Source organism: Mustelus asterias, chromosome 10 (genome assembly GCF_964213995.1).
Source record: "Mustelus asterias chromosome 10, sMusAst1.hap1.1, whole genome shotgun sequence".
NCBI classification, from domain to species: Eukaryota; Metazoa; Chordata; class Chondrichthyes; order Carcharhiniformes; family Triakidae; genus Mustelus; species Mustelus asterias.
In genome coordinates this window covers 4,815,916-4,841,461 of record NC_135810.1, presented here as the reverse complement: position 1 = coordinate 4,841,461, position 25,546 = coordinate 4,815,916, and the positions used below count along the sequence as shown (strand labels likewise).

At 45.0% G+C, this 25,546-nt stretch overlaps 1 protein-coding gene and 1 non-coding gene across 2 annotated transcripts in view; both read right to left on the bottom strand.

Moving 5' to 3' along the window:
• Positions 1 to 10,898: 10,898 nt before the first annotated feature.
• LOC144499997 (solute carrier family 15 member 1-like) overlaps positions 10,899 to 25,546 on the bottom strand; it is a 51,172-nt gene continuing 36,524 nt past the window's right edge. The window contains 8 exon segments of the mRNA XM_078222734.1: positions 10,899 to 11,562; positions 11,564 to 11,689; positions 14,042 to 14,149; positions 17,296 to 17,442; positions 20,109 to 20,205; positions 21,584 to 21,691; positions 22,302 to 22,348; positions 24,471 to 24,626. Coding sequence (XP_078078860.1) covers positions 11,476 to 11,562; positions 11,564 to 11,689; positions 14,042 to 14,149; positions 17,296 to 17,442; positions 20,109 to 20,205; positions 21,584 to 21,691; positions 22,302 to 22,348; positions 24,471 to 24,626 — 876 coding nt within the window. The 3' untranslated portion in view covers positions 10,899 to 11,475.
• Positions 13,234 to 13,312, bottom strand: trnal-uag (transfer RNA leucine (anticodon UAG)). The gene has a single exon. It is a non-coding gene; the product is annotated as a tRNA-Leu (tRNA).

Sequence of the window (25,546 nt, the reverse complement as noted above, 5' to 3'; positions counted from 1 at the left end):
CAATCCCATCAGGCCCTATTCCGGTAACCCCACATATTTACCCTGCTAATCCCCCTGACACTAAGGGGCAATTTAGCATAAGAACATAAGGAATAGGAGCAGGAGTAGGCCATCTAGCCCCTCGAACCTGCCCTGCCATTCAATAAGATCATGGCTGATCTGATAGTGGTTTAGTTCCACTTACCCGCCTGCTCCCCATAACCCTTAATTCCCTTATTGATCAGAAATCTATCTACCTGTGACTTAAACATATTTAACGAGGTAGCCTCCACTGCTTCAATGGGCAGAGAATTCCAGAGATCACTACCCTCTGAGAGAAGAAGTTCCTCCTCAACTCTGTCCTAAACTGACTCCCCCTTATTTTGAGGCTGTGTCCTCTAGTTCTTGTTTCCTTTCTAAGTGGAAAGAATCTCTCTGCCTCTACCCTTTCGAGCCCCTTCATTAACTTATATGTCTCTATAAGATCTCCTCTCAGCCTTCTAAACTCCAACTAGTACAGGCCCAATCTACTCAATATATCCTCATAAACTAACCTCATCTCCGGTATCAACCTGGTGAACCTTCTCTGTGCTCCCTCCAAGGCCAATACATCCTTCCGCAAATAAGGGGACCAAAACTGCACACAGTACTCCACCATAGCCAGTCAACCTAACCCGCACATCTTTGGACTGTGGGAGGAAACTGGAGCACCTGGAGGAAAGCCACACAGACACGGGGAGAACGTGCAAACTCCACACAGATAGTCACCCAAGGCCAGAATCAAACCTAGGTCTTTGGCATCGTGAGGCAACAGTGCTAACCACTGCTGAGAGTTCCAGGATTTTGATCCAGCGACAGTGGGGATATATTTCAAGTCAGGATGGTGTGGGACTTGGAGATTGGCTTCCCAGTGGTGGTGTTCCCAGGTATCTTGCAGCTTTAGAAAACATTTTTTCCCAAAGGTAGGGGAGTCTAAAGCTAGAGGGCATAGGTTTAAGGTGAGAGGGGAGAGATACAAAAGGGTCCAGGGGGCAGTTTTTTCACACAGAGGGTGGTGCATGTCTGGAACAAGCTGCCAGAGGCACAGGTAGAGGTGGGTACAATTTTGTCTTTTAAAAAGTATTTAGACAGTTACATGGGTAAGGTGAGAATAGAGGGATATGGGCCAAATGTGGGCAATTGGGACCAGTGGTAAAAACTGGGCGGCATGGACAAGTTGGGCCGAAGGGCCTGTTTCCATGCTGTAAACCTCTATGACTCTTGACGCTATAACATAAGTTCAACAATCAACTGAGTTAACCGAAAGCGATGAGGGTCAGTTTGCTGCTAAACATTTTCTTGGTTTCCTGTTTTAGCTTGTGGTTATTAGGCCACTGTTCCCTCCTGTACTAATTTTAGTGTTTCACAGTTTCACATTTTCTACACATCTTGTTAAAAGTGTTTTCAGTATGAAACAACAGAATGTGCAGGATTGTACTTTTTCAGAAACAATCAGCGGACTGCTGGTTTTAAATCCCGAGGTATTTATCTTTATCAACTTGCCAGTGTTGTCAGTGAGGCAATGGAAATTTTTTTTCAGTCCTGTTTTGTCTTCATGCTCTCTCTCGTCATGTACAACACACACACCATTCCATTCCACCCAAACCAAGTATCTTATCATCTTCAGAGCTCTTCCTACAGTCTGACATTTCCAGTCAGTGGCTAACCCCAATCTCTAGCTTCAGTTAATCATAAACAACCTACATTTAAATCAAACATTTAACATACTAAAAGGTGCTTATTTAAAAAATTCATTTGTGGGACATCACAAGTTTCTTGATTAGTCACATTAACACTGCAATGAAGTTACTGTGAAAATCCCCTAGTCGCCACTCTCCAGTGCCCGTTCGGGTACACTGAGGGAGAATTTAGCACGGCCAATGCACCTAACCAGCACATTTTTGGATGGTGGGAGGAAACTGGAGCACCCGGAAGAAACCCACGCAGAAACAGGGAGAATGTGCAAACTCCACACAGACAGTCACCCAAGGCCAGAATCAAACCTAGGTCTTTGGCATCGTGAGGCAACAGTGCTAACCACTGCTGAGAGTTCCAGGATTTTGATCCAGCGACAGTGGGGATATATTTCAAGATGTGGCACCACTCCATCTGACGAAGGAGCAGCGCCCCGAAAGCTAATGGTATTTGCTACCAAATAAACCTGTTGGACTTTAACCTGGTGTTGTGAGACTTCTTACTGGATATATTTCAAGTCAGGATGGTGTGGGACTTGGAGATTGGCTTCCCAGTGGTGGTGTTCCCAGGTATCTTGCAGCTTTAGAAAACATTTTTTCCCAAAGGTAGGGGAGTCTAAAGCTAGAGGGCATAGGTTTAAGGTGAGAGGGGAGAGATACTAAAGGGTCCAGAGGGGCAATTATTTCGCACAGTGGGTGGTGAGTGTCTGGAACAAGCTGCCAGAGGCAGTAATAGAGGCGGGTACAATTTTGTCTTTTAAAAATAATTTAGATAGTTACATGTGTAAAATGGGTATGGAGGGATCTGGGCCAAACGTGGGCCAAGGGCAGCATGGTCAGGTTGGGCCTGTTTCCATGCTGTAAACCTCTATCACTCTATGACTCTATCTGCTGCCCGTGTCCTTCTAGATGGAAGTGGTCGTGGGTTTGGAAGGTGCTGTCTAAGGATCTTTGGTGAATTGCTGCAGTGCATTTTGTGGATAGTACACACTGCTGCTACTGAGCGTCGGTGGTGGAGTGGATATTTGTGGCTCCCTCCCTAACTGCAATGTGGGTGTACCTACACCACGTGGACTGCAGCAGTCCAAGAAGGCGGCTCACCACCACCTTCTCGGGAGCAATTAGAGATGGACAATAAATGCTGGTCCCATGGACAAATCTTTAAAAAATACATCGAATGCCAGGATTCACAGCATTATATTCACCAAAGAACAGACAATCTCTTCACTGCAAAAATAGAACATATTGCTGGCCAAGCGTGCACTTGGCTTCACCTGTAGCCAAGCACTGTGCCATTAGCAGGGTCCCGTAAACCTGGAGTTCTCATATTTTTCAATGAAAATGTATTTTGCAATATTGGGTTCAACCATAAGAGGGCGGTAGTTACACTCTGCTGCTGAGAGTGGCTGAACAACTTTTCTTCCAATCAGATCTAGTTTGGGTTTCAGTTAATGTTCTACAATCTTCGAACACAGACAGAAACCTGTTGGCTTCTTGAAAGAGCTCCCCAAGGAGTGTCATCCCCTCCTCCCTGTTTCCCCCATAGACCTGCATTTTTGTTCTCAATGTTCCCTCGATTCTGCAAAAGCCCAGCAGAAGGGAAAACTCCAGATGGTAACGCCCCAATTCCGGAAAGGAGGGAGACGGAGAGCAGGAAACTATCAGCCGGTGAGCCTGTCATTGGGAAAATGCTGGAATCTATTATGAAGGAAGTAGTAGCAGGAGATTTAGAAAAGTCATGGTGCGTTCAGGCAGAGTGATGTGGTTTTATGGGAAGGAAATCATGTTTGTCATCGCAAAGCATTTACAACCCCAGTGAATCAGATTTTACTGTGTTCTTACTGCTGAGTGGAAAAATTCAGCACAGGTTTGTGCACAGCACTATCCAACATACAGCATAGCCTTTTTAACTCGATCAAAGAGCAATACAGCACAGGAACAGGCCCTTCGGCCCACCAAACCTGTGCCAATACCCGGTTTCTATCCCTCTGTTCACCTCCTGTTCATGTGTCTATCAAGATGCTCCTTGAACGTTGCTGACGTACCTGCTTCCACCAGCTCCACTAGCAGCGCATTCCAGGCACCCACCACCCTCGTGTGAAAAACTTGCTCCACACGTCTCCCCTAAAGTTACCCCCCCCCCCCAACCTTAAACCTGAACCTTCTTATAGTTGACCTTTCCACCCTGGATAAAAGCCTCTGACCCTATTTATGTCTCTCATAATTTTCTATCAAGTAAAGCCAGCAATTCATCTCGAGTGTTGCAATAGATATGAAATAACAGATTTATAGGACAATAGAAACTCATTAATAGGGACTCAATCTCTTGCATCAGTGCACAGGAATAGGTAAGGCCTATTGTTCAGATGAAGCAGGGAGTCATCAAACCTTTGGCCATAGAACATAGAACAGTACAGCACAGAACAGGCCCTTCGGCCCACGATGTTGTGCCGAGCTTTATCTGAAACCAAGATCAAGCTATCCCACTCCCTATCATCCTGGTGTGCTCCATGTGCCTATCCAATAACCGCTTAAATGTTCCTAAAGTGTCTGACTCCACTATCACTGCAGGCAGTCCATTCCACACCCCAACCCCCTCTCTGCGTAAAGAACCTACCTTGGACATCCTTCCTATATCTCCCACCATGAACGCTATAGTTATGCCCCCTTGTAATACATTAATGATTCATGCTATTTATTTTGTAGATTGTTATAATTTTTCTATTATTATCTCATCTCCACCTGGAAATGAGCAACCGAGAGGTAGAGGTGTTTGGAGTTCCTGAATCAGCTGATGAGCTACAGTGCCATCACTGGCAGGATGGTGGAGTTACAGCGTGACATGTTTACATGGATACTTTCTATTACAAATAGGGTTGGACAACACACATGATTTTACAGAGAAGAGGGGTGCATCCAAACACAAGATTCTGAACATACTTGTAGGGTGCACAGTGGCACACTGGTTAGCACTGCTGCCTCACAGTGCCAGGGACCAGGGTTCGATTCCCGGCTTGGGTGACTATCTGTGTGGAGTCTGCTCATTCTCCCCATGTCTGCGTAGGTTTCCTCCGGGTGCTCTGGTTTCCTCCCACAGTTCAAATATGTGTGGGTTAGGTTGATTGGCCATGCTAAATTACTCCTTAGTGTTAGGGGGATGTCAGGTCGATTGGTAGGTTAAATATGTGGGGTCACGGGGATAGGGGCTTGGGTGGGATTGTTGTCGGTGCAGACTCAATGGGCCGAATGGCCTCATTCTGCACTGTAGGTATTCTATGATTCTATTCTATTAATATATTGATTGGTCTGGCTCTAATTTGAAGGTTCTGGCCCTTGTTCTGGACTCCAGACGCATGGGAACTCTACCACCAGGAAGTTCCCCTCCAAGCCACTCAGCATCCTGACTTGGAAATATAATTACCAGTCCTTCAATTCAAAATCCTGGAATTTGATTCCTAATAGCACCCACACCGCGGGCGCCACGGTGGCACAGTGGTCAGCACTGCTGCCTCACAGCACCAGGGACCCAGGTTCGATTCCTGGATTGGGTCATTGTGTGGAGTTTGCATATTACCCCGTGTCTGCGTGGGTTTCCTCCGGGTGCTCCGGTTTCCTCCCACAGTCCGTGCTGGTTAGGTGCATTGGCCTTGCCAAATTCTCCCTCCGTGTACCCGAATAGGTGCCGGAGTGTGGTGACTGGGGGATTTTCACAGTGACTTCATTGCAGTGTTAATGTAAACCTACTTGTGACAATAATAATTAAACTAAAAACCATACGGACTGCAGCAGTTCCAAGTAGGCACCTCACCACCACCTTCCCCCAAAGCAATTAGGGACGAGCAATAAACACTGCTCTAGCCAGTGATACCGTGAATGAATTTTATAAAAATATACATGGTCCTTGACTCTGAGACTTAGGATGGGATTTTCCAGCCACGCTCGGCCCAAGACCGGAAAATTCTGCCCGAGGTCAATGGACCTTTGCACGGTCCGTGTCCCGCCCGATTCCCATGGTGGGCAGGATGGGAAATTCCACCCCTTAGAATCTGGGGAGTGCTTGCAGTCCTGGCCCTGACCACTGCTGGTGCTAGCGCTGCAGAGACCACAGAGCTGCTGACCAATCAGATTTGCTGGCAGCTCTCTGAGGCACGACTTCTTGAATGAGAGGCAGAAGGAACGTAACCATAGAAACATAGAGGATAGGAGGAGGCCATTCGGCCCTTCAAGCCTGCTCCGCCATTCATCACAATCATGGCTGATCATCCAACTCAATAGCCTAATCCTGCTTTCTCCCCATAACCTTTGATCCCATTCGCCCCAAGTGCTATATCCAGCCGCCTCGTGAATACATTCAATGTTTTGGGATCAACTACTTCCTGTGGTAATGAATTCCACAGGCTCGCCAGTCTTTGAGTGAAGAAATGTCTCCTTATCCCCATCCTAAATGGTCCATTCCAAATCCTCAGACTGTGACCCCTGGTTCTGGACTCCCCCACCATCAGGAACATCCTTCCTGCATCTACCCTGTCCAGTCCTGTTAGAACTTTATAAGTATGAGATCCCTCCTCATTTCATCTGAACTCCAGCGAAAACAATCCTAACCTAGTCAATCTCTCCTCATACATCGGTCCCACCATCCCTGGACCCCTGTCTCCAACCAGCAAACGCTCCTTGGAGCGTTAAGTGGATGCGGGACAATCTAATCCGCAGGTCACATCTCTTCAGGGACAGGGACAGGGACATCTCTTCAGGGACAGGGCAGGAAACCCTACAGTCTGAAAAATCCAACCCCATGTTAAAAATCTCTCCGGTGTTCTGTAAAGTCAGCTCTCCCTTTCACAGGAGGAATGTCCTTCAGTTTCAAGAACACCTTGTTTGAAGTTAGTTTAATCCTAGGTCCAATCAGGTAAGTATACAGATACTTTGGTATTTCAGGACAGGTTTGTTTACATTTAACCCCCTCCCACCAGAGCGGGTTACATTCTCATTGGTTTCCAATGGCAACACTAATTCAGTTCTTTACAAATGAACTCTCTCACTCTCTCTCTGGAGTCTGCTGTTTAGGATTTGCTGGAGAAATAGGTCTCTCTCTGCACAGGTGTTCTGGAGGCTTGAGGACTGGCAGCCCACGTACCAGCACGTAAGGCTGTGTTGTTTGCTAACTGATTTTGGAATGGAGTTTTAAGTCTATGAAGAATATTGCTTAAATTGGAACTAAAAGAGATAGGGTAGCAGTTAAGAATTGTATTTGTCATGTCTAAGCATTTCAATTGGGAAAGGTTAAGCTAATTCATTTGTTATAGTGAAACTATTTTGTTAAATAAAGTTTGTTTTGATAAAAGCTTCCTAGTGGGTTAATAGAATCACATCTGGAGTGAAACATCTTATCCTCACACTAATGCTAAAAAAAATTTTTAAAGTTGGGATCTGGTCCAACTTCATAATGTATCTTGGAGTTTCTGATCTGGTCCACAACAGTACCCACACCACATGGACTGCAGCTGTTCAAGAAGGCAGCTCACCACCACCTTCTCAAGGGGAAACTATGGATGGGCAACAAATGCTGGTTTTGCCAGTGATGCCCACATCTCAACAATGATAGGACCTATCAAGTGTGACGGTGGGAAAGTTTGTATGGAACTGGAAGAAATAGCAGAGGTACTTAATGAATACTTTACTTCAGTATTCACTATGGAAAAGGATCTTGGTGGTTGTAGTGCAGACTTGCAGCGGACTGAAAAGTTTGAGCATGTAGATATTGAGAGGATGTGTTGGAGCTTTTGAAAAGCATCAAGTTAGATAAGTCGCCGGGACCGGATGAAATGTACCCCAGGCTACTGCGGGAGGCGAGGGAGGAGATTGCTGCGCCTCTGGCGATGATCTTTGCATCATCAATGGAGACGGGAGAGGTTCCGGAGGATTGGAGGATTGCGGATGTTGTTCCTTTATTCAAGAAAGGGAGTAGAGATAGCCCTGGAAATTATAGACCAGTGAGTCTAACCTCAGTGGTTGGTAAGCTGATGGAGAAGATCCTGAGAGGCAGATTTATGAACATTTGGAGAGGTATAATATGATTAAGAATAGTCAGCATGGCTTTGTCAAAGGCAGATCATGCCTTACGAGCCTGATTGAATTTTTTGAGGATGTGACTAAACACATTGATGAAGGAAGAGCAGTAGGTGTAGTATACATGGACTTCAGCAAGGCATTTGATAAGGTGCCCCATGCAAGGCTTATTGAGAAAATGAGGGGGCATGGGATCCAAGGGGACATTGCTTTGTGGATCCAGAACTAGCTTGCCCACAGAAGGCAAAGAGTGGTTATAGATGGATCATATTCTGCATGGAGGTCGGTCACCAGTGGAGTGCCCCAGGGACCGTTACTCTTTGTGATTTTTATAAATGACCTGGATGAGGAAGTGGAGGGATGGGTTGGTAAGTTTGCTGATGACACAAAGGTTGGAGGTGTTGTGGATAGTGTGGAGGGATGTCAGAAGTTGCAGCGAGACATTGATAGGATGCAAGACTGGGCGGAGAAGTGGCAGATGGAATTCAACCCAGATAAGTGTGAGGTGGTTCATTTTGGCAGGTGAAATAGGATGGCAGAATATAATATTAATGGTAGGACTCTTGGCAGAGTGGAAGATCAGAAGGATCTTGGGGTCCGAGTTCATAGGACGCTCAAAGCAGCTGTGCAGGTTGAGGCTGTGGTTAAGAAGGCGTATGGTGTACTGGCCTTCATCAATCGAGGAATTGAGTTTAGGAGTCGTGAGATAATGTTGCAGCTATAGAAGACCCTGGTCAGACCACACCTGGAGTAATGTGCTCAGTTCTGGTCGCCTCATTACAGGAAGGATGTGGAAGCCATAGAAAGGGTGCAGAGGAGATTTACAAGGATGTTGCCTGGGTTGGGGAGTATGCCTGATGAGGATAGGTTGAATGAGCTCGGCCTTTTCTCCTTGGAGAGACGAAGGATGAGGGGTGACCTGATAGAGGTGTATAAGATGTTGAGAGGTATTGATCGAGTGGATAGTCAGAGGCTTTTTCCCAGGGCTGAAATGGTTGCCACAAGAGGGCACAGGTTTAAGGTGCTGGGGAGTAGGTACAGAGGAGATGTCAGGGGTAAGTTTTTCACTCAGAGGGTGGTGGATGCGTGGAATGGGCTGCCGGCAACGGTGGTGGAGGCGGATTCGATCGGGTCTTTTAAGAGACTTTTAGATAAGTACATGGACCTTAGTAAGATAGAGGGTTATAGGTAAGCCTAGTAATCACTAAGGTAGGGACATGTTCGGTACAACTTTGTGGGCTGAAGGGCCTGTATTGTGCTGTAGTTTTTCTATGTTCTATGTTTCTAATTTTGTTTTTCAAAATTGCTTGTGCTAACTGCTTGGTCAATGTGTAAAAACATCTCAGGGACGATTTTTCCAGAAAGCAAAACAAATAAAATGCAATTTGAGGAAAATATTTTTGAAGAACTGTGGCCAAATGGGCCACCTAAGATGGCGATTTACAAAGCAGGCTGGGATAATTGGCCAAGTACAGAATCAGACAAGCTGCAGCTTGAAGGTCAGAGATAAACAGGCTGCAGCTCAGACGACCAAATACACAGGATGCAGGCCATCTCAAAGACAATGGACACTTTCTGGTCAAATCGAGTTGCTTACCAGACACGGGCACCTTAGCCCCTTATTTGGGAGGGAGGTATGTGACCTATGTGCCTCCTACAGGCATGGCCGTTGGGTACACACCCAGAGATTGGTGTGGCAGCACCTGATTGGACTTTATCGATCAGGGTGATCAAACCCTGACCGATTGATTGGCGATAACCAAACAAGGCGCGAAACCAATGAGGGATAAAAGGTGCTGCACAATGGAAGGATCTCTCTCAGTCTCTCACGAATGACAACGGTGACCATCACCAGCAGTGACCAGCACGAGGAGAGCCACCACACCAACAACAGAAGGAAGACCAGAGCCAGAGTATCAGACCAGACCGAAGGGCCAGACTACACAGAGGACTACGAAGACCAACAAGCGGATGAAGGCCACAACATCTGCCTGGGTACTTGCCACTCACGGAAAGGTTAAGTCAAGGTCTAGTATTGAACTTGAACTTTAGTATTCTGTAAGTAACATTGTGTGCGTGATTAAAATCAATTGTGTGTGTGAATAAATATTACTGTATTAACAAGGAGTCGACTCGCAATTCTTTGTCCGCCGTATAACAGTTAAAACAGACTGTGCGGCAGGCACAACAGAACTCAGACCAGACTTTGAATTCACAAAAATACAGGTCACTTTTACTATTGACTTTTATGTCTTCTTCAATATTCATGACACTTTGAATTACGTTTTCCACACAATACTTCCTGCTGCAAAAATTCTGATTGCTTAGGATAGAATCTCCCTGTCTTCTGAGATTTACTTCAGCAAACTCTTCCAAAAAGAGCAGTATCCAGTTTTTAAAAAAAAAATCAAAGAAGTCAGGTCTAGAATACTAAAATACTTTTGGGAATGGGGCGATCATCTAATCTCTTGATGTCCTTTGATATTTAAACTTTGTTCAATAATATTCAGAATTAACAAATAAATTCTTGAAAATTACAACATCATGGTTTTAAAAAAGCAGCCATGATGTGGAGATGCCGGCGTTGGACTGGGGTGGGCACAGTAAGAAGTCTCACAACACCAGGTTAAAGTCCAACAGGTTTACTTGGAATCACGTGGTTTTGAAGTGCTGCGCCTTCATCACCTGAGGAATATTGCTTAAATTGGAACTAAAATAGATAGCGTAGCAGTTAAGAATTGTATTTATCATGCTTAAGCATTTCAATTGGGAAAGCTTAAGCTAATTCATTTGTTATAGTTAAACTGTATTGTTAAATAAAGTTTTGACAAAAGCTTACTAGTGGGTCAATCGAATCACATCTGGAGTGAAACACCTTAGCCTCGCACTAATGCCTGATGAAGGAGCAGTGCTCTGAAAGCTCATGACTCCACATAAATCTGTTGGACTTTAACCTGCTGTTGTGAGACTTCTTACTAAAAAAAAGTAATGAGAATTGTAAATGTGTCTCACGCAAAATGGTAAGCATTTGATTCTTGGATTGTAAATTTGAACATCTGACATCAAGAATTATGAGCGTACTGAAAGTTGCAATGGACATTTCAATTCCATGTGTTCTCTATTTATCTACTCAATCATATTGCAGCTTTTGGAAATAATACTGAAACACCGGCTAGTACAACTTGAAAGGATATGGTAAAATATTGTTTCTTGTGTGGGACTTCTAACACAAATACTAGGAAATTAGGGCAGGCGTCATATCAAGTGTCAGATCAAGCCCAAGTTGGCAGTGTCGAGTCAATGATCAGGGTAGCCGACGAGGTTTAATCGAGGTATTGCCTGATGTAATTTTTCAAAGCCATCTCAGCCTTTTGGCTAGGATGGAGCTTCAGATGGAGCCCAAGATGGGGTGCAACGCCTCATCTTGTCAACTTGGATCTTGTTTGTCTCTTGCAGGGACCATCAATTGAATTCAATTTGAATTTGGTTTCTTGGAGCGAGCAAGCAGATGGATTCGGGTCCGCCCGGTCCACTCTGAGCAATGGCTTTGTTATTTTAAGAATGGAGTAAAACATTTTTTCAAAAATCTCTTTCGCAGTCGGGCTGACTGAAGATGAGTTATTCTCAGTCTGTGAGTTCCATCTCTGCTGATGTTACTTCTGGCTAAATTTAATGGAAGTGTTTCATTTGCTACATCTCAGAGACTTGATTGACGCACTAGAACAGTTCCATTCTCAGAGCTGGGCTGTGTCTTTAAAGCTTCTTGTTTCTTCTTCGTTGCTTGCTGCTTGCTGCTCCGCCATCTCAGCCTCTAGCTGCAATGGATCCACGTAAGTGTAGAAATAGGCCATGATGGCGAAGATTATGCAAACAGCTACCAACAGCGCGGCAAATAAGATGTACTCGGCCCACTGTGCAAAGAAGAAAGGACAATAATGATTAGCAATGCAATCAATCCACTTGCTGTCCAATATTCTCTTTTGAAATCTTGTTTGTTTTACACGGCCTATTCATTTCAGTGTGCTGTGCCCTCTAGATTGCTGAAAGCCCACAAAACATACGCACAGCTTAGCTACAATGTGGGTTATATCCCATGTGACACAACAGGCAAAAATAAATTGCATTCATAGAATCCTACAGTGCAGAAGGAAGCCATTCAGCCCATTGAGTCCGTACCGACCACAATCCCACCCAGGCCCCATCCCCATAACCCCACACATCTACCCTAGCTAGTACCCCTGACACTAAGGGGCAATTTAGCACGGCCAATCGACCTAACCCGCACATCTTTGGACTGTGGGAGGAAACCGGAGCACCCGGAGGAAACCCACGCAGACACGGGGAGAATGTGCAAACTGCACACAGACAGTGACCCAAGCCAGGAATCAAACCCGGGTCCCTGGAGCTGTGAGGCAGCAGTGCTAACCACTGTGCCACCGTGACACCCAGTCCATTTATACAGTGGGTCAGCGGGAACCTCTTGTGTTAGCGGCTTCCACTCACCTTATGTTGAAATTATAATCTGATATCATGACGTAACCTGCACTCATATTGCGGTTCATTTAACACAGCACAATTTTCCCCGTGTCTGCTTGGGTTTCCTTTGGGTGCTCTGGTTTCCTCCCACAGTCCAAAGATGTGCGGGTTAGGTTGGTTGGCCATGATAAATGCACACAGTTATGGGGATAGGTGCATGGTGGGGGGTGGTGGGGGGGGGGGAGCTCCTGGGTAAGCTGTTCTTTTGGAGAGTCGGTTCCGTCTCAATGGGCTGAATGGCCTCCTTCTGCTCTGTAGGAATTCTACAAATTCGCACCAGAGATTGTGGCACAGTGGCTGCTGACATTGAACTCAAATACCTGGAATATTGTTTTTGTTGTATTTTGATGTTTGTTAGCCGCTTTCAACGTCAGAAACCCTGGTCAAGAAGGAGCTAAATCCAGAGTCACATTACTGATCCCAAGATAGTTTCCAATTCAATAACAAACCTCCACTGCAATATTCCCAATTATCACTAACCCAGGCGCAATGTGGAGGTGGGTGAGAGATGGGGAGGGGGTGATGGTGAGAAGTGTTGCTGTAGTCAGACTCTTACCTGCATGACCGGGGCACTATTCAATGCTATTAACACAGTACAACACCTGATTCTCAACGAGAAAGAGCATTACCAGTTAGATACAGAGCCCACCACCCTCTACACCGCAAAATTAAATGCAGATCCCAGTGCCCTCTACATTGCCAAACCAATGTCCCTCACTGTAATAACTCCACGGAGGCGAAAATCCCATCACCAGGTTACTTTATTTGCACCATACATCTGCACACAGCCAGCTCTCCAGTTGCTCCCTGCTGAATGCAGGCTGGGAGTCTGACACACCTGCTTTAAATAGGGAGCATGAGACTCCCTGATTTAACCGCCAATTAGGACTCATCAGATCCCTCTTTTTGTGAAAGATGTTGGGGTGGTACCAGGATTTGAACCTGGGTCCTCATGCTGCTAAAGCACACGCTCTACCACTGAGCTATGTCACCACCCCAATAGGACTCATCAGGTATCTCTTTTCATACTCTAGCAAGCCAACCTCATTAGTCTGGCTGAAGTCATCACACTCACTCAGCCCCAACACGCAGGAGAATGCACCAACTACGCCAGTGTTACATTTACACATCTCAGTTAATTGACACAACACCTCAATGGACATCATGTGCTTTCTGAGGAAGGTTTCCAATTCAACATTCATTTTCTTACACTCTGGGCTCAAAACTCAATTGGATGGAATCCCAGTTTCTGGGGGTTGGGAATTGGTGCAAGGGAAATTGTAGTTGGATTGGGCAGCACGGTAGCACAGTGGTTAGCACTGCTGCTTCACAGCTCCAGGGTCCTGGGTTCGATTCCCGGCTCGGGTCACTGTCTGTGTGGAGTTTGCACATTCACTGCGTGGGTTTTGTCCAGGTGCTCCGGTTTCCTCCCACAGTCCAAAGATGTGCCGGTTAGGTTGATTGGCCAGGTTAAAAATTGCCCCTTCGAGTCCTGAGATGTGTAGGTTAGAGGGATTAGTGGGTAAATATGTGGGGGTAGGGCCTGGGTGGGATTGTGGTCGGTGCAGACTCGATGGGCCGAATGGCCTCCTTCTGCACTGTAGGGTTTCTATGATTCTATTTCTTCTATGATGATTTCTCCAATGCTACATCAAAGAATCCTAACTTGATAATCCAGTGCACAGCATTAGCCATGTGGATTGGTGTAATTCCCACTATTCACATACCTGCTCCTGAATAGTTGATGCTTCTGCCACTATCAACACAACAATGTTACCAACTGCATTCGTCAACAGCCAGCCGGCCTGAAGCACTGATTTCATGTTGGAAGGTGCCTAGAAAACATCAAGCAAAATTTAATTTAAAAAACAATAGCTTCAGTCTGTGGCGGAAGGTTAAATAATTGTTGATATAGTCACAAAAATGCTGGAAGATAAAATTACTTTTTCCGGTAAGGTAAAGAACATAACAGCATTTCCCAGACAATTGGGTAGAATTTACAACACAGAAACAAGCCATTCGGCCCCACTGGTCCATGCTGGTGTTTATGTTTCACACAAGCTTCCTCCCACCCTACTTCATCTCACCCCATCAGCAGATCCTTCTATTCCTTTCTCCCTCTTATACTAAAATGGGATGGAGTAGGCACGAAAGGCAGAGTTGCACATTGAGGATAAAGACTAGCACAGACCAGTCGGGCTGAATGGTCTGTTCCTGTGCTGTAAACTCTGGCTCTATTCTTCACAGATGCTCTCAAACCTGCTGAGATTTTCAAGCATTTTCTGTTTTTGTTTCAGATTCCAGCATCTGCGGTATTTTGCTTTTGTCTTACTGTAAACTCTAGGCTTTTCTTAACTCATTCATGGGATGTGGGCATTTTTGCCCATCCATATTTACCCTTGAGGAGACGGTGATGAGCCGCTTTCTTGAATATGACGGAGTGGCTCGCTCAGCCATTTCCGAGGTACTTAAAAGTCACCACATTACTGTGGATCTGGGATCACAAGTAGCTAGACTGGGTAAGGATGGCAGATTTCCTTCCCTGAAGATCATGAGTGAGTCTAATGGATTTTTACTTCAACGCATTACTGTAATGGTCACTTACTGATGCTAGGTTTTTTTTTAAAATCCAGATTTATTTAATTTACTGAATTCAAGTGCCCCAGCTACCGCTGCAGGATTTTAATTTGTCTTTTTGGATCATTAGTCCCATGCCTCTGGATCACTGCATCACCAACATAACATCTGTGTCAAATCCACATTACATTTCTTTTTTTTTAAGGGATGTGGATGTCGCTGACTAGGCCAACATTTATTGACCATCTCTAATTGCCCTGGAGAAGGTGGTGGAGAGCTGCCTTCTTGAACCGCTGCAGGCCATGTGGTGTAGGTACACCCACAGTGCTGTTAGGGAGGAAGTTCCAGGATTTTGACCGATCTATTTCCAAGTTAGGGTGGTGAGTTGCTTGGAGGGGAACCTCCAGGTGGTGGTGTTCCCATATATCTGCTGCCCTTGTCCTTCTAAATGGCAGCAGTCATGGTTTTGGAAGGTGCTGTCTGAGAACTTTTACTGAGTTCCCGCAGTGCATCTTGTGGATGGTACAAACTGCTGATTTTTGATTTGATTTGATTTGATTTATTATTGTCACGTGTATTACTATACAGTGAAAAGTATTGTTTCTTGCACACTACACAGACAAAGCATACTGTTCATTGAGAAGGAAACGAGGGAGTGCAAAATGTAGTATTTACAGTCATAGCTAGGGTGTAGAGAAAGATCAACTTAATGCAAGGTAGGTGCATTCAATAGTCTGACGGCAACAGGGAAAAAGCTGTTCTTGAGTCGGTTGGTACGTGACCTCAGATTTTTGTATCTTTTTCCCGACGGAAGAAGGTGGAAGAGAGAATATCCGGGGTGCGTGGGGTCCTTAATTATGCTGGCTGCTTTTCCGAGGCAGCGGGAAGTGTCGACAGAGTCAATGGATGGGAGGCTGGTTTACGTGATGGATTGGGTACATTCACGACCTTTTGTAGTTTCTAGCGGTCTTGGGCCGAGCAGGAGCCGTACCAAGCTGTGATACAACCAGAAAGAATGCTTTCTCTGCTGCATCTGTAAAAGTTGGCGAGAGTCGTAGCTGACATTCCAAATTTCCTTAGTCTTCTGAGAAAGTAGAGGTGTTGGTGGGCTTTCTTAACTATAGTGTCGGCATGCCATTATGCGTCATGATGGAGGGAGTGATGTGTGTGGATGTGGTGCCAATCAAGCAGGGCTGCTTTGTCCTGGGTGGTGTTGAGCTTCTTGAGTGTTGTTGGAGCTGCACCCATCCAGGCAAGTGGGGAGTATTCCATCACACTCCTGACTTGTGCCTCGTAGATGGTGGACAGGTTTTGGGGAGTCAGGAGATGAATTACTCACATTTGGCATCTTGCTATTCAATGCATTAAACTATACACATCCTGCTGAAATATATTAGTTCCTTCTTAATAAGTGATGAATAATATTGGGTTACTAATGAGGTTGAAGCTTAGAAATACACTTTAGATATTATCCTTGACTATTGATCTATGGAATGTAACTGTTTTGTAATTCAGGATTTCCTAATATCTGGCACAATATTGGATGTTTGTCAGGGGGATGCAGTGGTGTAGTGGTATTGTCATTGGCTTAGTAATCCAGAGACCCCAGGTAGGATCCAGGTTCAAATCCCACCACGGAGCATGGTGATATTTGAATTCAATAAAAGATCTGGAATTAAGAATCTACTAAAGACCATGAATTCGTTGATGATTGTTGTAAAAACCCATCTGGATCACTAATGTCCTTTGGGGAAGGAAATCTGCCACCCTTAGCCGGTCTGGTCTACATGTGACTCCAGATCCACAACAGTGCGGTTGACTCTCGGTGGCACAGTGGTTAGCACTGCTGCCTCACAGCACCAGGGACCTCGGTTCGATTCCCGGCTTGGGTCACTATCTGTGTGGAGTTTGCACGTTCTCCCCCGTTTCTGCGTGGGTTTCCTCCGGGTGCTCCGGTTTCTTCCCACAGCCCAAAGATGTGCGGGTTAGGTGGACTGGCTGTGCTAAATTGCCCCTTAGTGTCAGGGGACTAACTAGGGTAAATGTATGGGGATAGGGCCTGGGTAGGATTGTGATCAGTGTAGATTCAATGGGCCGAATGCCCTCCTTCTGCACTGTAGGATTCTATGACTCACAAATACCCTTTGAAATGGAGGTCTGTTAGGTATGGGCAATAAATGCTGGCCAAGCCAGCAAGTCCACATCCCGTAAATGATTTAAAAAGAATGTCAGATGGTTAGTTTCTGTTGGAAGCTCTGAAGGTGCATGGGTCTCCTGGAAGGAGCAAGCTTTAACTCTCATTCTGTTCTTTCTGATTGTGGCACAACTTTCAGACACTGAAGAGTTGAGACCCTGGGAAATTCACAGTAGTCAGTTTTTTTGCCATTAAAATATATTCACTCACCTGTGAGTAAGAGAACGCAAGACCAGTGACAGAGAAAACGACTTCGCCACTTGTGATGAGGAGATACTGAGGAATCTGCCATGCCATGTGAACTGAGTTAGGCCCGATGTCTTCAATGTAGTTCATTTTGAATTGATCTGTGGGACACTGAGCAGACAAAACGTTGTCACCAATGTGGAAAAAAATTAACACATCCTGAAAGTCACTATCTACAGTAACCAAATCCGAATAAAAGAGGCTGGGCGGGATTTTCCGGCTGCACTAGCCTCAAAACCGGAAAATTCCACCCAAGGTCAACGGACCTTTGCATGGTCCGCCCCTGCTGGCTACGATTCCTGTGATGGGCGGGACAGGAAAATTCCCCCCTGATGGATACAGTAAGAACACAAAAATCATAAGAACACAAGAAATAGGAGCAGGAGTAAACCATTTGACCTATCGAGCCTGTTCTGCCATTCCATGTTAGCAAGGGTGAACTCAGGCTTTAACTCCTTCTTCCCACTCGCTCCGCATATCCCTTGATTCCCTGAGAGACCAAATATCTGTCTATTCCAGCCTAAAATGTATTCAACGATGGAGCAGCAATAACACTCTGGGGTAGAGAATTCCAAAGATTCACAACCCTTTGAATGAAGACATTTCTCCTTATCTCAGTCCTAACAGATTGGCCCGTTATCCTGAGACTTTGCTCCCATGTTTTAGATTTCCTGACCAGCAGGAACAATCGGTGTCCACTCTGCCAAACCCCTTCAGCATTTTGTAAGTTTCAATGAGACCGCCTCTCATTTTTCTAAACTCCAGAGTATTTAAACCCAATTTGCTTAGCCTCTCACCATAGGACAACCCTCTTATCCCAGGGAACAATTTAGTGAACGTTTGCTGTAACGTCTCCAATGCAAGTATATTCTTTCTGAAATGTGCAGACCGAGTGTTCCAGATGTGGTCTCACTAACACCCTGGAAAATTGTATCAAGACCTTCTTTGTTCCTATACTCCAATCCCTTTGCTATAAAGACCAACATACCATTTACCTTTCGAATTGCTTGCTGCACCTATATGCTAACTTTTTGTGTTAGAATCATAGAATCCCACAGTGCAGAAGGAGGCTATTCGACCCATCGAGTCTGCATCGACCACAACCCCACCCAGACCCTATCCTCATAACCCCATGCATTTACCCAAGCTAGTCCCCCTGACACTAAGGGGCAATTTAGCATGGCCAATCCACGTAACCCACACATCTTTGGACTGTGGGAGGAAACCAGAGCATCTGGAGGAAACCCACGCAGACACGGGGAGAATGTGCAAATTCCACACAGACCGTGGTCCAAGTCGGGAATCGAACCCGGGTCCTGGTGCCGAGAGGCAGCAGTGCTAACCACTGTGCCACTCCACGTGTTCCTTGTATGCACACACCCAAATCTCCTTCAACATCAACATTCATAAGTTTCATATACCTTTTTTAAAAAATTCTGCTTTTCTATTCTTGCGACCAAAGTGGATAACTTCACACTTCGTCACATTATTCTCCACCTACCATCTTGTTGTCCACTCACTTAACCTGTCTATATCACTTTTTAACCTCTTAGTGTCCTCCCCACAGCTTTCCTTCCCTCCTAGCTTGGTAACATCAGCAAACTTAGATACATTACTGACTGTCTCTTTATCTAAGTCATTAATATAAATTGTAAATAGCTGAGGCCCCAGCACTGATCCCTGTGGAACTCCACTATTCACTGCCTGCCAACTTGAAAAAGCCCTATAAATATGGATTTTGAGAACACAGCAGGTGGAGGCAATTCAGTCTTGCAATCTCTTCTGTCCTTGGTTGATCTGTATCTTAACTCCTTCCACCCACTTTGTCTTCATAACCCTTTTTACCTTTCCCGAACAAAAAGATCTCCATCATTCTCAGACTTGAAATTTTCAATTGACTCTCAGCCTCAGTAACCTTCTGGGGGAAGAGAGTTCATGATTCCCACCATCCTTTGTGCGAAGAAGTGCTTCCTGACTTTTTTAATGGGATGTGTGTGTCGCTGGCAAGACCAGTGCATTTTGCCCATCTTTGTGTGCCCTTGAGAAGATAGTGGTGAGCCACCTTCTTGGACGGTTGAAGCTCCAATTTTAAAGTTATACCCCTTTGTTGTGCTCTCTGCCACCAGACAAAATAGTCACTGCACCCTATCAATCCTTTTAGCTTGGATCGACCCTGTCTCTTTGAAAACACGAATTGGATTCAATTTGAATTGGTTTTTGAAGCAAGCAAGGCGATGGATTAAGGGCTTGACCCTGTCCACTCCGCTCATTGGCTTTGTAACTCTGAGAAAGGAATAAAAGTGTTTTTAAAACAGTCTTTAACACCCGAATTAGATCAACTTTTAATCTATACTCATGAGAATACAAGCCTAGTCACTGCGACATGTTCTCATAATTTACCCCTAAAATTCGAATGAATTTTCCCCATGAATGGGAACCGTTAATTAACTATTAACATGGGATGGCACGGTGGCACAGTGGTTAGCATTGCTGCCTCACAGCGCCAGGGACCTGGGTTCAATTCCGGCCTTGGGTCACTGTCTGTGTGAAGTTTGCACATTCTCCCCGTGTCTGCGTGGGTTTCCTTCGGGTGCTCCGGTTTCCTCCCACAGTCCAAAGATGTGCGGGATAGGTTGATTGGCCATGCTAAATTGGGTGGGTAAATATGTGGGGTTACGGGGATAGGGCCTGGGTGGGATTGTGGTTGGTGTAGACTTGATGGGCCAAATGTCCGCCTTCTGCACTGTAGGGATTCTATGATTCTATGAACTACTCACCTCCTCATTAATGATTATCGTGTAAGCGCTTCCAAAGCCAAATTCCTTTGACAGTTGTGAGCATTTCTTTCCATTTATGATATATGAGATCATTTTCCTAAACAGATAACACAATTAGAAATTCAAGACTGAATATTTCACAGTCAACAATGTTCAGTTGCATGAACCACTTTTTGGTTCTGATTCTCAATCTCTCTTTGACCTCCTTTACTAAAACCCCTTCATCATAATGAACATTAGAGTGGTGATCTGTGTCTTTGTAAATGTTGTGGTAATGATGATGGGGCGGGCGGGGGGAGGGGGGCACCATGGGGAGACAAGGTTCAACACTACCCATGTACCTCAATGTTCCAGAGTGTTTGTGGGACCAGCACACAATGAGTTAAAACAGCTTTCAGCCGAACAGGGATTCATTGTGAAGCAGGCCAAAGATGAGGATGAGGTGCTGAAGAAACGTACGAAGATCATTCATCCATGTCTCGATGGTGTGGGAGATGTTGATCTACTCTGTTTATAATAATAAAATCATTAGAGGAGCTTAAGTGGACCGTATATCCAAGGTAACAAAATGGTTAGAAGGAATTTCGAAGAGTTAAATGCATCTTCCTGGCTCCAGGGAAACACCTCCTTTGCAGGTGTTTTGGTGTATTGTAATTGAGGTTATTATGCATGAAATGTAAAGGCTGAAGGTAGAATTGGTACAAGAGATTTGAGTGAAACATTGTATGTTGTAGGCATACTGAATTGTAGAGTGCGATGTACCTAGATCTTTATAGTGAACTATGAGCTCAATAAAAACTTGTACACCTATTGGATCACATCATTTTTATTATTTATTCGTGGGGCATGGGCATCGCTGGCTGGCCAGCATTTATTGCCCATCCCTAGTTGCCCCTTGAGAAGGTGATGGTGAGCTGCCTTCTTGAACTGCTGCAGTCTACGTGCTGTGGGTTGGCCCACAACGCCATTAGGGTGGGAATTCCAGGATTTTGACTCAACGACTATGAAGGAATGGTCGATATATTTCCAAGTCAGGATAGTGAGTGGCTTGGAGGGGGAACTTGCAGATGGTGATATTCCCAAGCATCCGCTGCCCTTGTCCTTCTAGATGGAAGTAGTTGTGGGTTTGGAATACACGACTGGGGAGTATTGATGTCCCTGAGTCCCTGGATTGTTTAACATGTGCTCATTGAAGAGCTGATTTTGCAGTTGTTATGATTGATGTCTATGTATCCTGTGTTTGAAGTAACAAAATGAACTAGAACGAGAGGACAGTCCCAATCCATGTGATCCAATAGTTACCATTTTCTTTCAGTAAAACTATCCTGGAGCTCCGGAGAAGGCTTATATTTATGAATGAACAAAACTGACGGACAAAAAGTCACTGACTGGGTTGTCAGGCCTGTCCATTAGACCAATCAGGAAGCCACTTAGGTAGCGAAAATCCTATTTTTGTTACTGAGCGAATCACTTACTTTCCTTTAGTGAACAACGAATAGTTTGTTGCAATTAATCTGTCCAAACTTCCAAAGTCAATGCCATCCACTGTGACATTGTTAACGTTTGACAACGCAGTCACAAATCTGGAATGAAACCACATTTCAAAAATATTAAATATGCACAAATAAAGGAATCAGGATGGATACGCCAAGTTCGGTATCGCAAAAATAGGCATGAGAAAGGCATAGCACTCAACAACATCATGCAATTATTCAGCACCTCTAACATAATGAAAAGTCTGAAGGTTTTCACTGGAGCTTTACTGGGTAATATCTGACACATAATCACACATCACGCAGGTATTAGGGCAGAGGACCAATAGCTTGGTCAAAGAGGTAAGTTTTAAGAAGTGTCTTAAAGGAAGAGAAAGGGAGATGTTTAGAGAGGGATTACCAGGGCGTAAGGTCCAGGCAGCAGAAGGCACTGCCGCTAATAGCGAAGCGGTTAAAATCAAGGATGTTCAGAATCGGAGAAGCGCAGAGATCTGGGGAGGAGGGTAAGGCTAGAGGAGGTGACAGGGGCACTGGGGAATGAAGCTGTGATGGGGATTTAAAAATGGAAGTTAAATGCAAAGTGTTGCTGGGTCCTTGAGCTACACCGATGGGTGGATGGGACTTCTTTGCAGGTTGAGACAGGGGCATCAAAGCTTTGGGGGAGCAGGGTGGGAGGGATGGCCAGTATGGTGAAGATTACCTGATTGCATTTTTTCCTTGCTCTGGTTTGGCTTCAAGATCATTGATCTGTCAAAACAAAATCGGAAACCTTTACATGAACTTCTTTAACTATTGTAGTTACACTTCCAACAGTCGACAGTGTCCCAGGCTGGTGAGGTAATTATTCCCATGAGCCCCAATGCATTCAGCTCAGCCCTACACTGGGAAGGACATCATTTCCCTACGTACAGATTGGAAGAGTATAAGACAACATCTAATGGGGCGGGGGGAAGGAGGGGTCAACTTTATGAGTGAAGATCCACTGTGCTCTTAACCGCACAGAGCAGGACATGGACTTAAACTTGTTACTGCTCCAAACAAGTTCCCAGTTTCAGTGAATATCATTTACATTCTCCAGCTCTGGGTGACACGGTGGCACTGCTGCCTCACAACACCAGGGACCTGGGTTCGATTCCTGGCTTGGGTCAGTCTGTGTGAAGTTTGCACATTCTCCCCATGTCTGTGTGGGTTTCCTCTGGGTGCTCCGGTTTCCTCCCACAGTCCGAAAGACATGCTGGCTAGGTGCATTGGCCCATGCTAAATTCTCCCTCAGTGTACCCGAACAGACGCCGCAGTGTGGCGACGAGGCGATTTTCACAGTAGCTTCATTGCAGTGTTAATGTAAGCCTACTTGTGATACTAATAAATAAACTTTACTTTTGTTAGTTTATCCCCAGAGGGTTAAATTGCAGAATCACTCAGAAATCGAACCTGAAGCTGGTGGAAGCAATGACTAAGGCATTTCAAATTTAGCGTTTTATATAAACAAAATGGACAAAATTGAAGGGCAGAAAGAGACAACTGGGCCAGCAGCGCTGTTCCACATACTGAGCATCGAGACTTTCAGGCAACTATTTCACACACAAAATCAGAAAATGCTGGAGAAATTAACTTAGCAGGTCCGACAGCATCTGCGGAGAGGGAATAGAGCCAACGCTTCGAGTCAGGATGCCCCATTGGTCATTCATGTGAGAGATTTCTATTGCAAACGCTTCATCACTTCTTGTTACATCAATAGGGCATTGGCCAGTCAAGCATAACATAGCAACTTAGATCCCGCATCTTGCACCAACAATGTGTTTTTGTTGCTCTGAAATTTGCACTTTCTACATCAGGCATGCTGTGGTCTTTCTAAGTGAGATTGTCATCTTGCCCTAAATTACGGGCTGTTTCCTCTAAAGATTAACACTCATTAAGAAATGATATTCAACAGGTCCAACTCATTTCGCATTAGGATTGAGCCTAGGTTCAAACTGAGTTACCCGAGCTTTATAAATAAGCTTGTAAATAAGAATTGTTTGAATCTCACTCCAGACACTTGAGGACGAAATTCTTGTGCTGAGGGAGTGCTGCACTATCAGAGGTGCTGCATTTCAGAATGACATGTTAAACTGAGACCTCATCTGCCCTCTCGAGTGATTTGAAAAGATTGCATAGCACTAATTTGAAGAAGGGCAGAGGAATTCTTTCTTGTGTCCTGGTCAATATTTTTCCCTCTTGCAATACCACTGAAGCAGAGTATCTGGTTATCACATTGCTGTTTGAGTGATCTTACTGTGAGCAAATTGGCTGCTATATTTCTTGCATTGCAACAATGACGACACTTCCGAAGTACTTCATTGGCTGTGTACTGTTTTGGGACGTGGTGAGATCTCTACCTAACCTGCTGCACTCACAGATGTCACATTGTTAGCTCCAATGTGGTGAAAATGGAAATTCATATTTAAGTGTATTCACATCACTCATTCATCAAAATATTCATCACTTGGGTGGCAGGGTGGTACAGTGGTTAGCACTGCTGCCTCACAGCGCCAGGGACCTGGGTTTGATTCCCAGCTTGGGTCACTGTCTATGCGGAGTATGCACGTTCTCCCTGTGTCTGCATGGGTTTCCTCCGGGTGCTCCAGTTTCCTCCCACAGTCCGAAAGACGTGCTGGGTAGGTGCATTAGCCGTGCTACATTCTCCCTCAGTGTACCCGAACAGGCGCCTGAATGTGGTGACTCGGGGATTTTCACATTTTCACTTCATTGCCGTATTAATGTAAGCCTACTTGTGACGAATAAATAAACTTTGTTTTATCCTTTAACAAGCTAAAAATCACAGTGAAGTTTGCATTTTGCCCATTGCTATTCACAGATTGCTACTAACTATTTTAATTTCAGGTTTCACAATATCTGTTGCGAGGAAGAGGAGCGTGCGACGAGATCCGTTATTCATTACAAGTGGGTGTTCCATTTCTTTGTTTCCATACTTAATGAAAACTTTCTTTGTCTTGACTTCTGTAATGCTGATATAGTCAGTTGCCTGGAAAAGAAGAAACGAGGCTTTAGATTGACAAGATAAGCAAGAAATTCTAAAGATGGTTTGTTTTTAATGGCATCAGTTGTGATTCCAGCTATTGCGCATTTAGGGTTTTGTTTTGACAGAAGCACCCAGCCTCATGATAAGACCATAAGGCCATAAGATATAGGAGCAGAATTAGGCCATCCTGGCCATTGAGTTGGCTCCACCATTCAATCATGGCTGACATGATTCTCATCCCCATTCTCCTGCCTTTTCCCCGTAACCCTTGATCCCCTTATTAATCAAGAACCTATCTATCTCTGTCTTAAAGACACTCAATGACCTGATCCCCACAGCCCCCTGTGGCAATGAGTTCCACAGATTCACCACCCTCTGGCTGAAGAAATTCCTCCTCATCTTTGTTTTAAAGGAGCGTCCCTTCACTCTGAGTTGTGTCCTCGAGTTCTAGTCTCTCCCACTAGTGGAAACATCCTCTCCACATCTACTCTATCTAGGCCTCTCAGTATTCTGTAAGTTTCAATTAGATGCCCCCTCGTCCTTCTGAACTCCATCAAGTATAGACCCAGACTCCTCAACCACTCCTCATATGACAAACCCTTGATTCTTGGGATCATTCTTGTGAACCTCCTCTGGGCCCCCTCCAAGGCCAGCACATCCTTCCTTAGATATGGGGCCCAAAACTGCTCACAATATTCCAAATGGGGTCTGACCAGAGCCGATACAGCCTCAGTAGTACTCTTGCTTTCTAGCCCTCCAGAAATGAATGCTAGCATTGAATTTGCCTTCCTAACTGCCAGCTGAACCTGATGCGTCATCCGTGAAGGACTAGGATGGCAACACTCCTGGGAACACCTTCCCCTGGAGGTTCCCCACCAAGACACACAACTCCATAAATATAGCTCCATCTGTGGCTCAGTTGA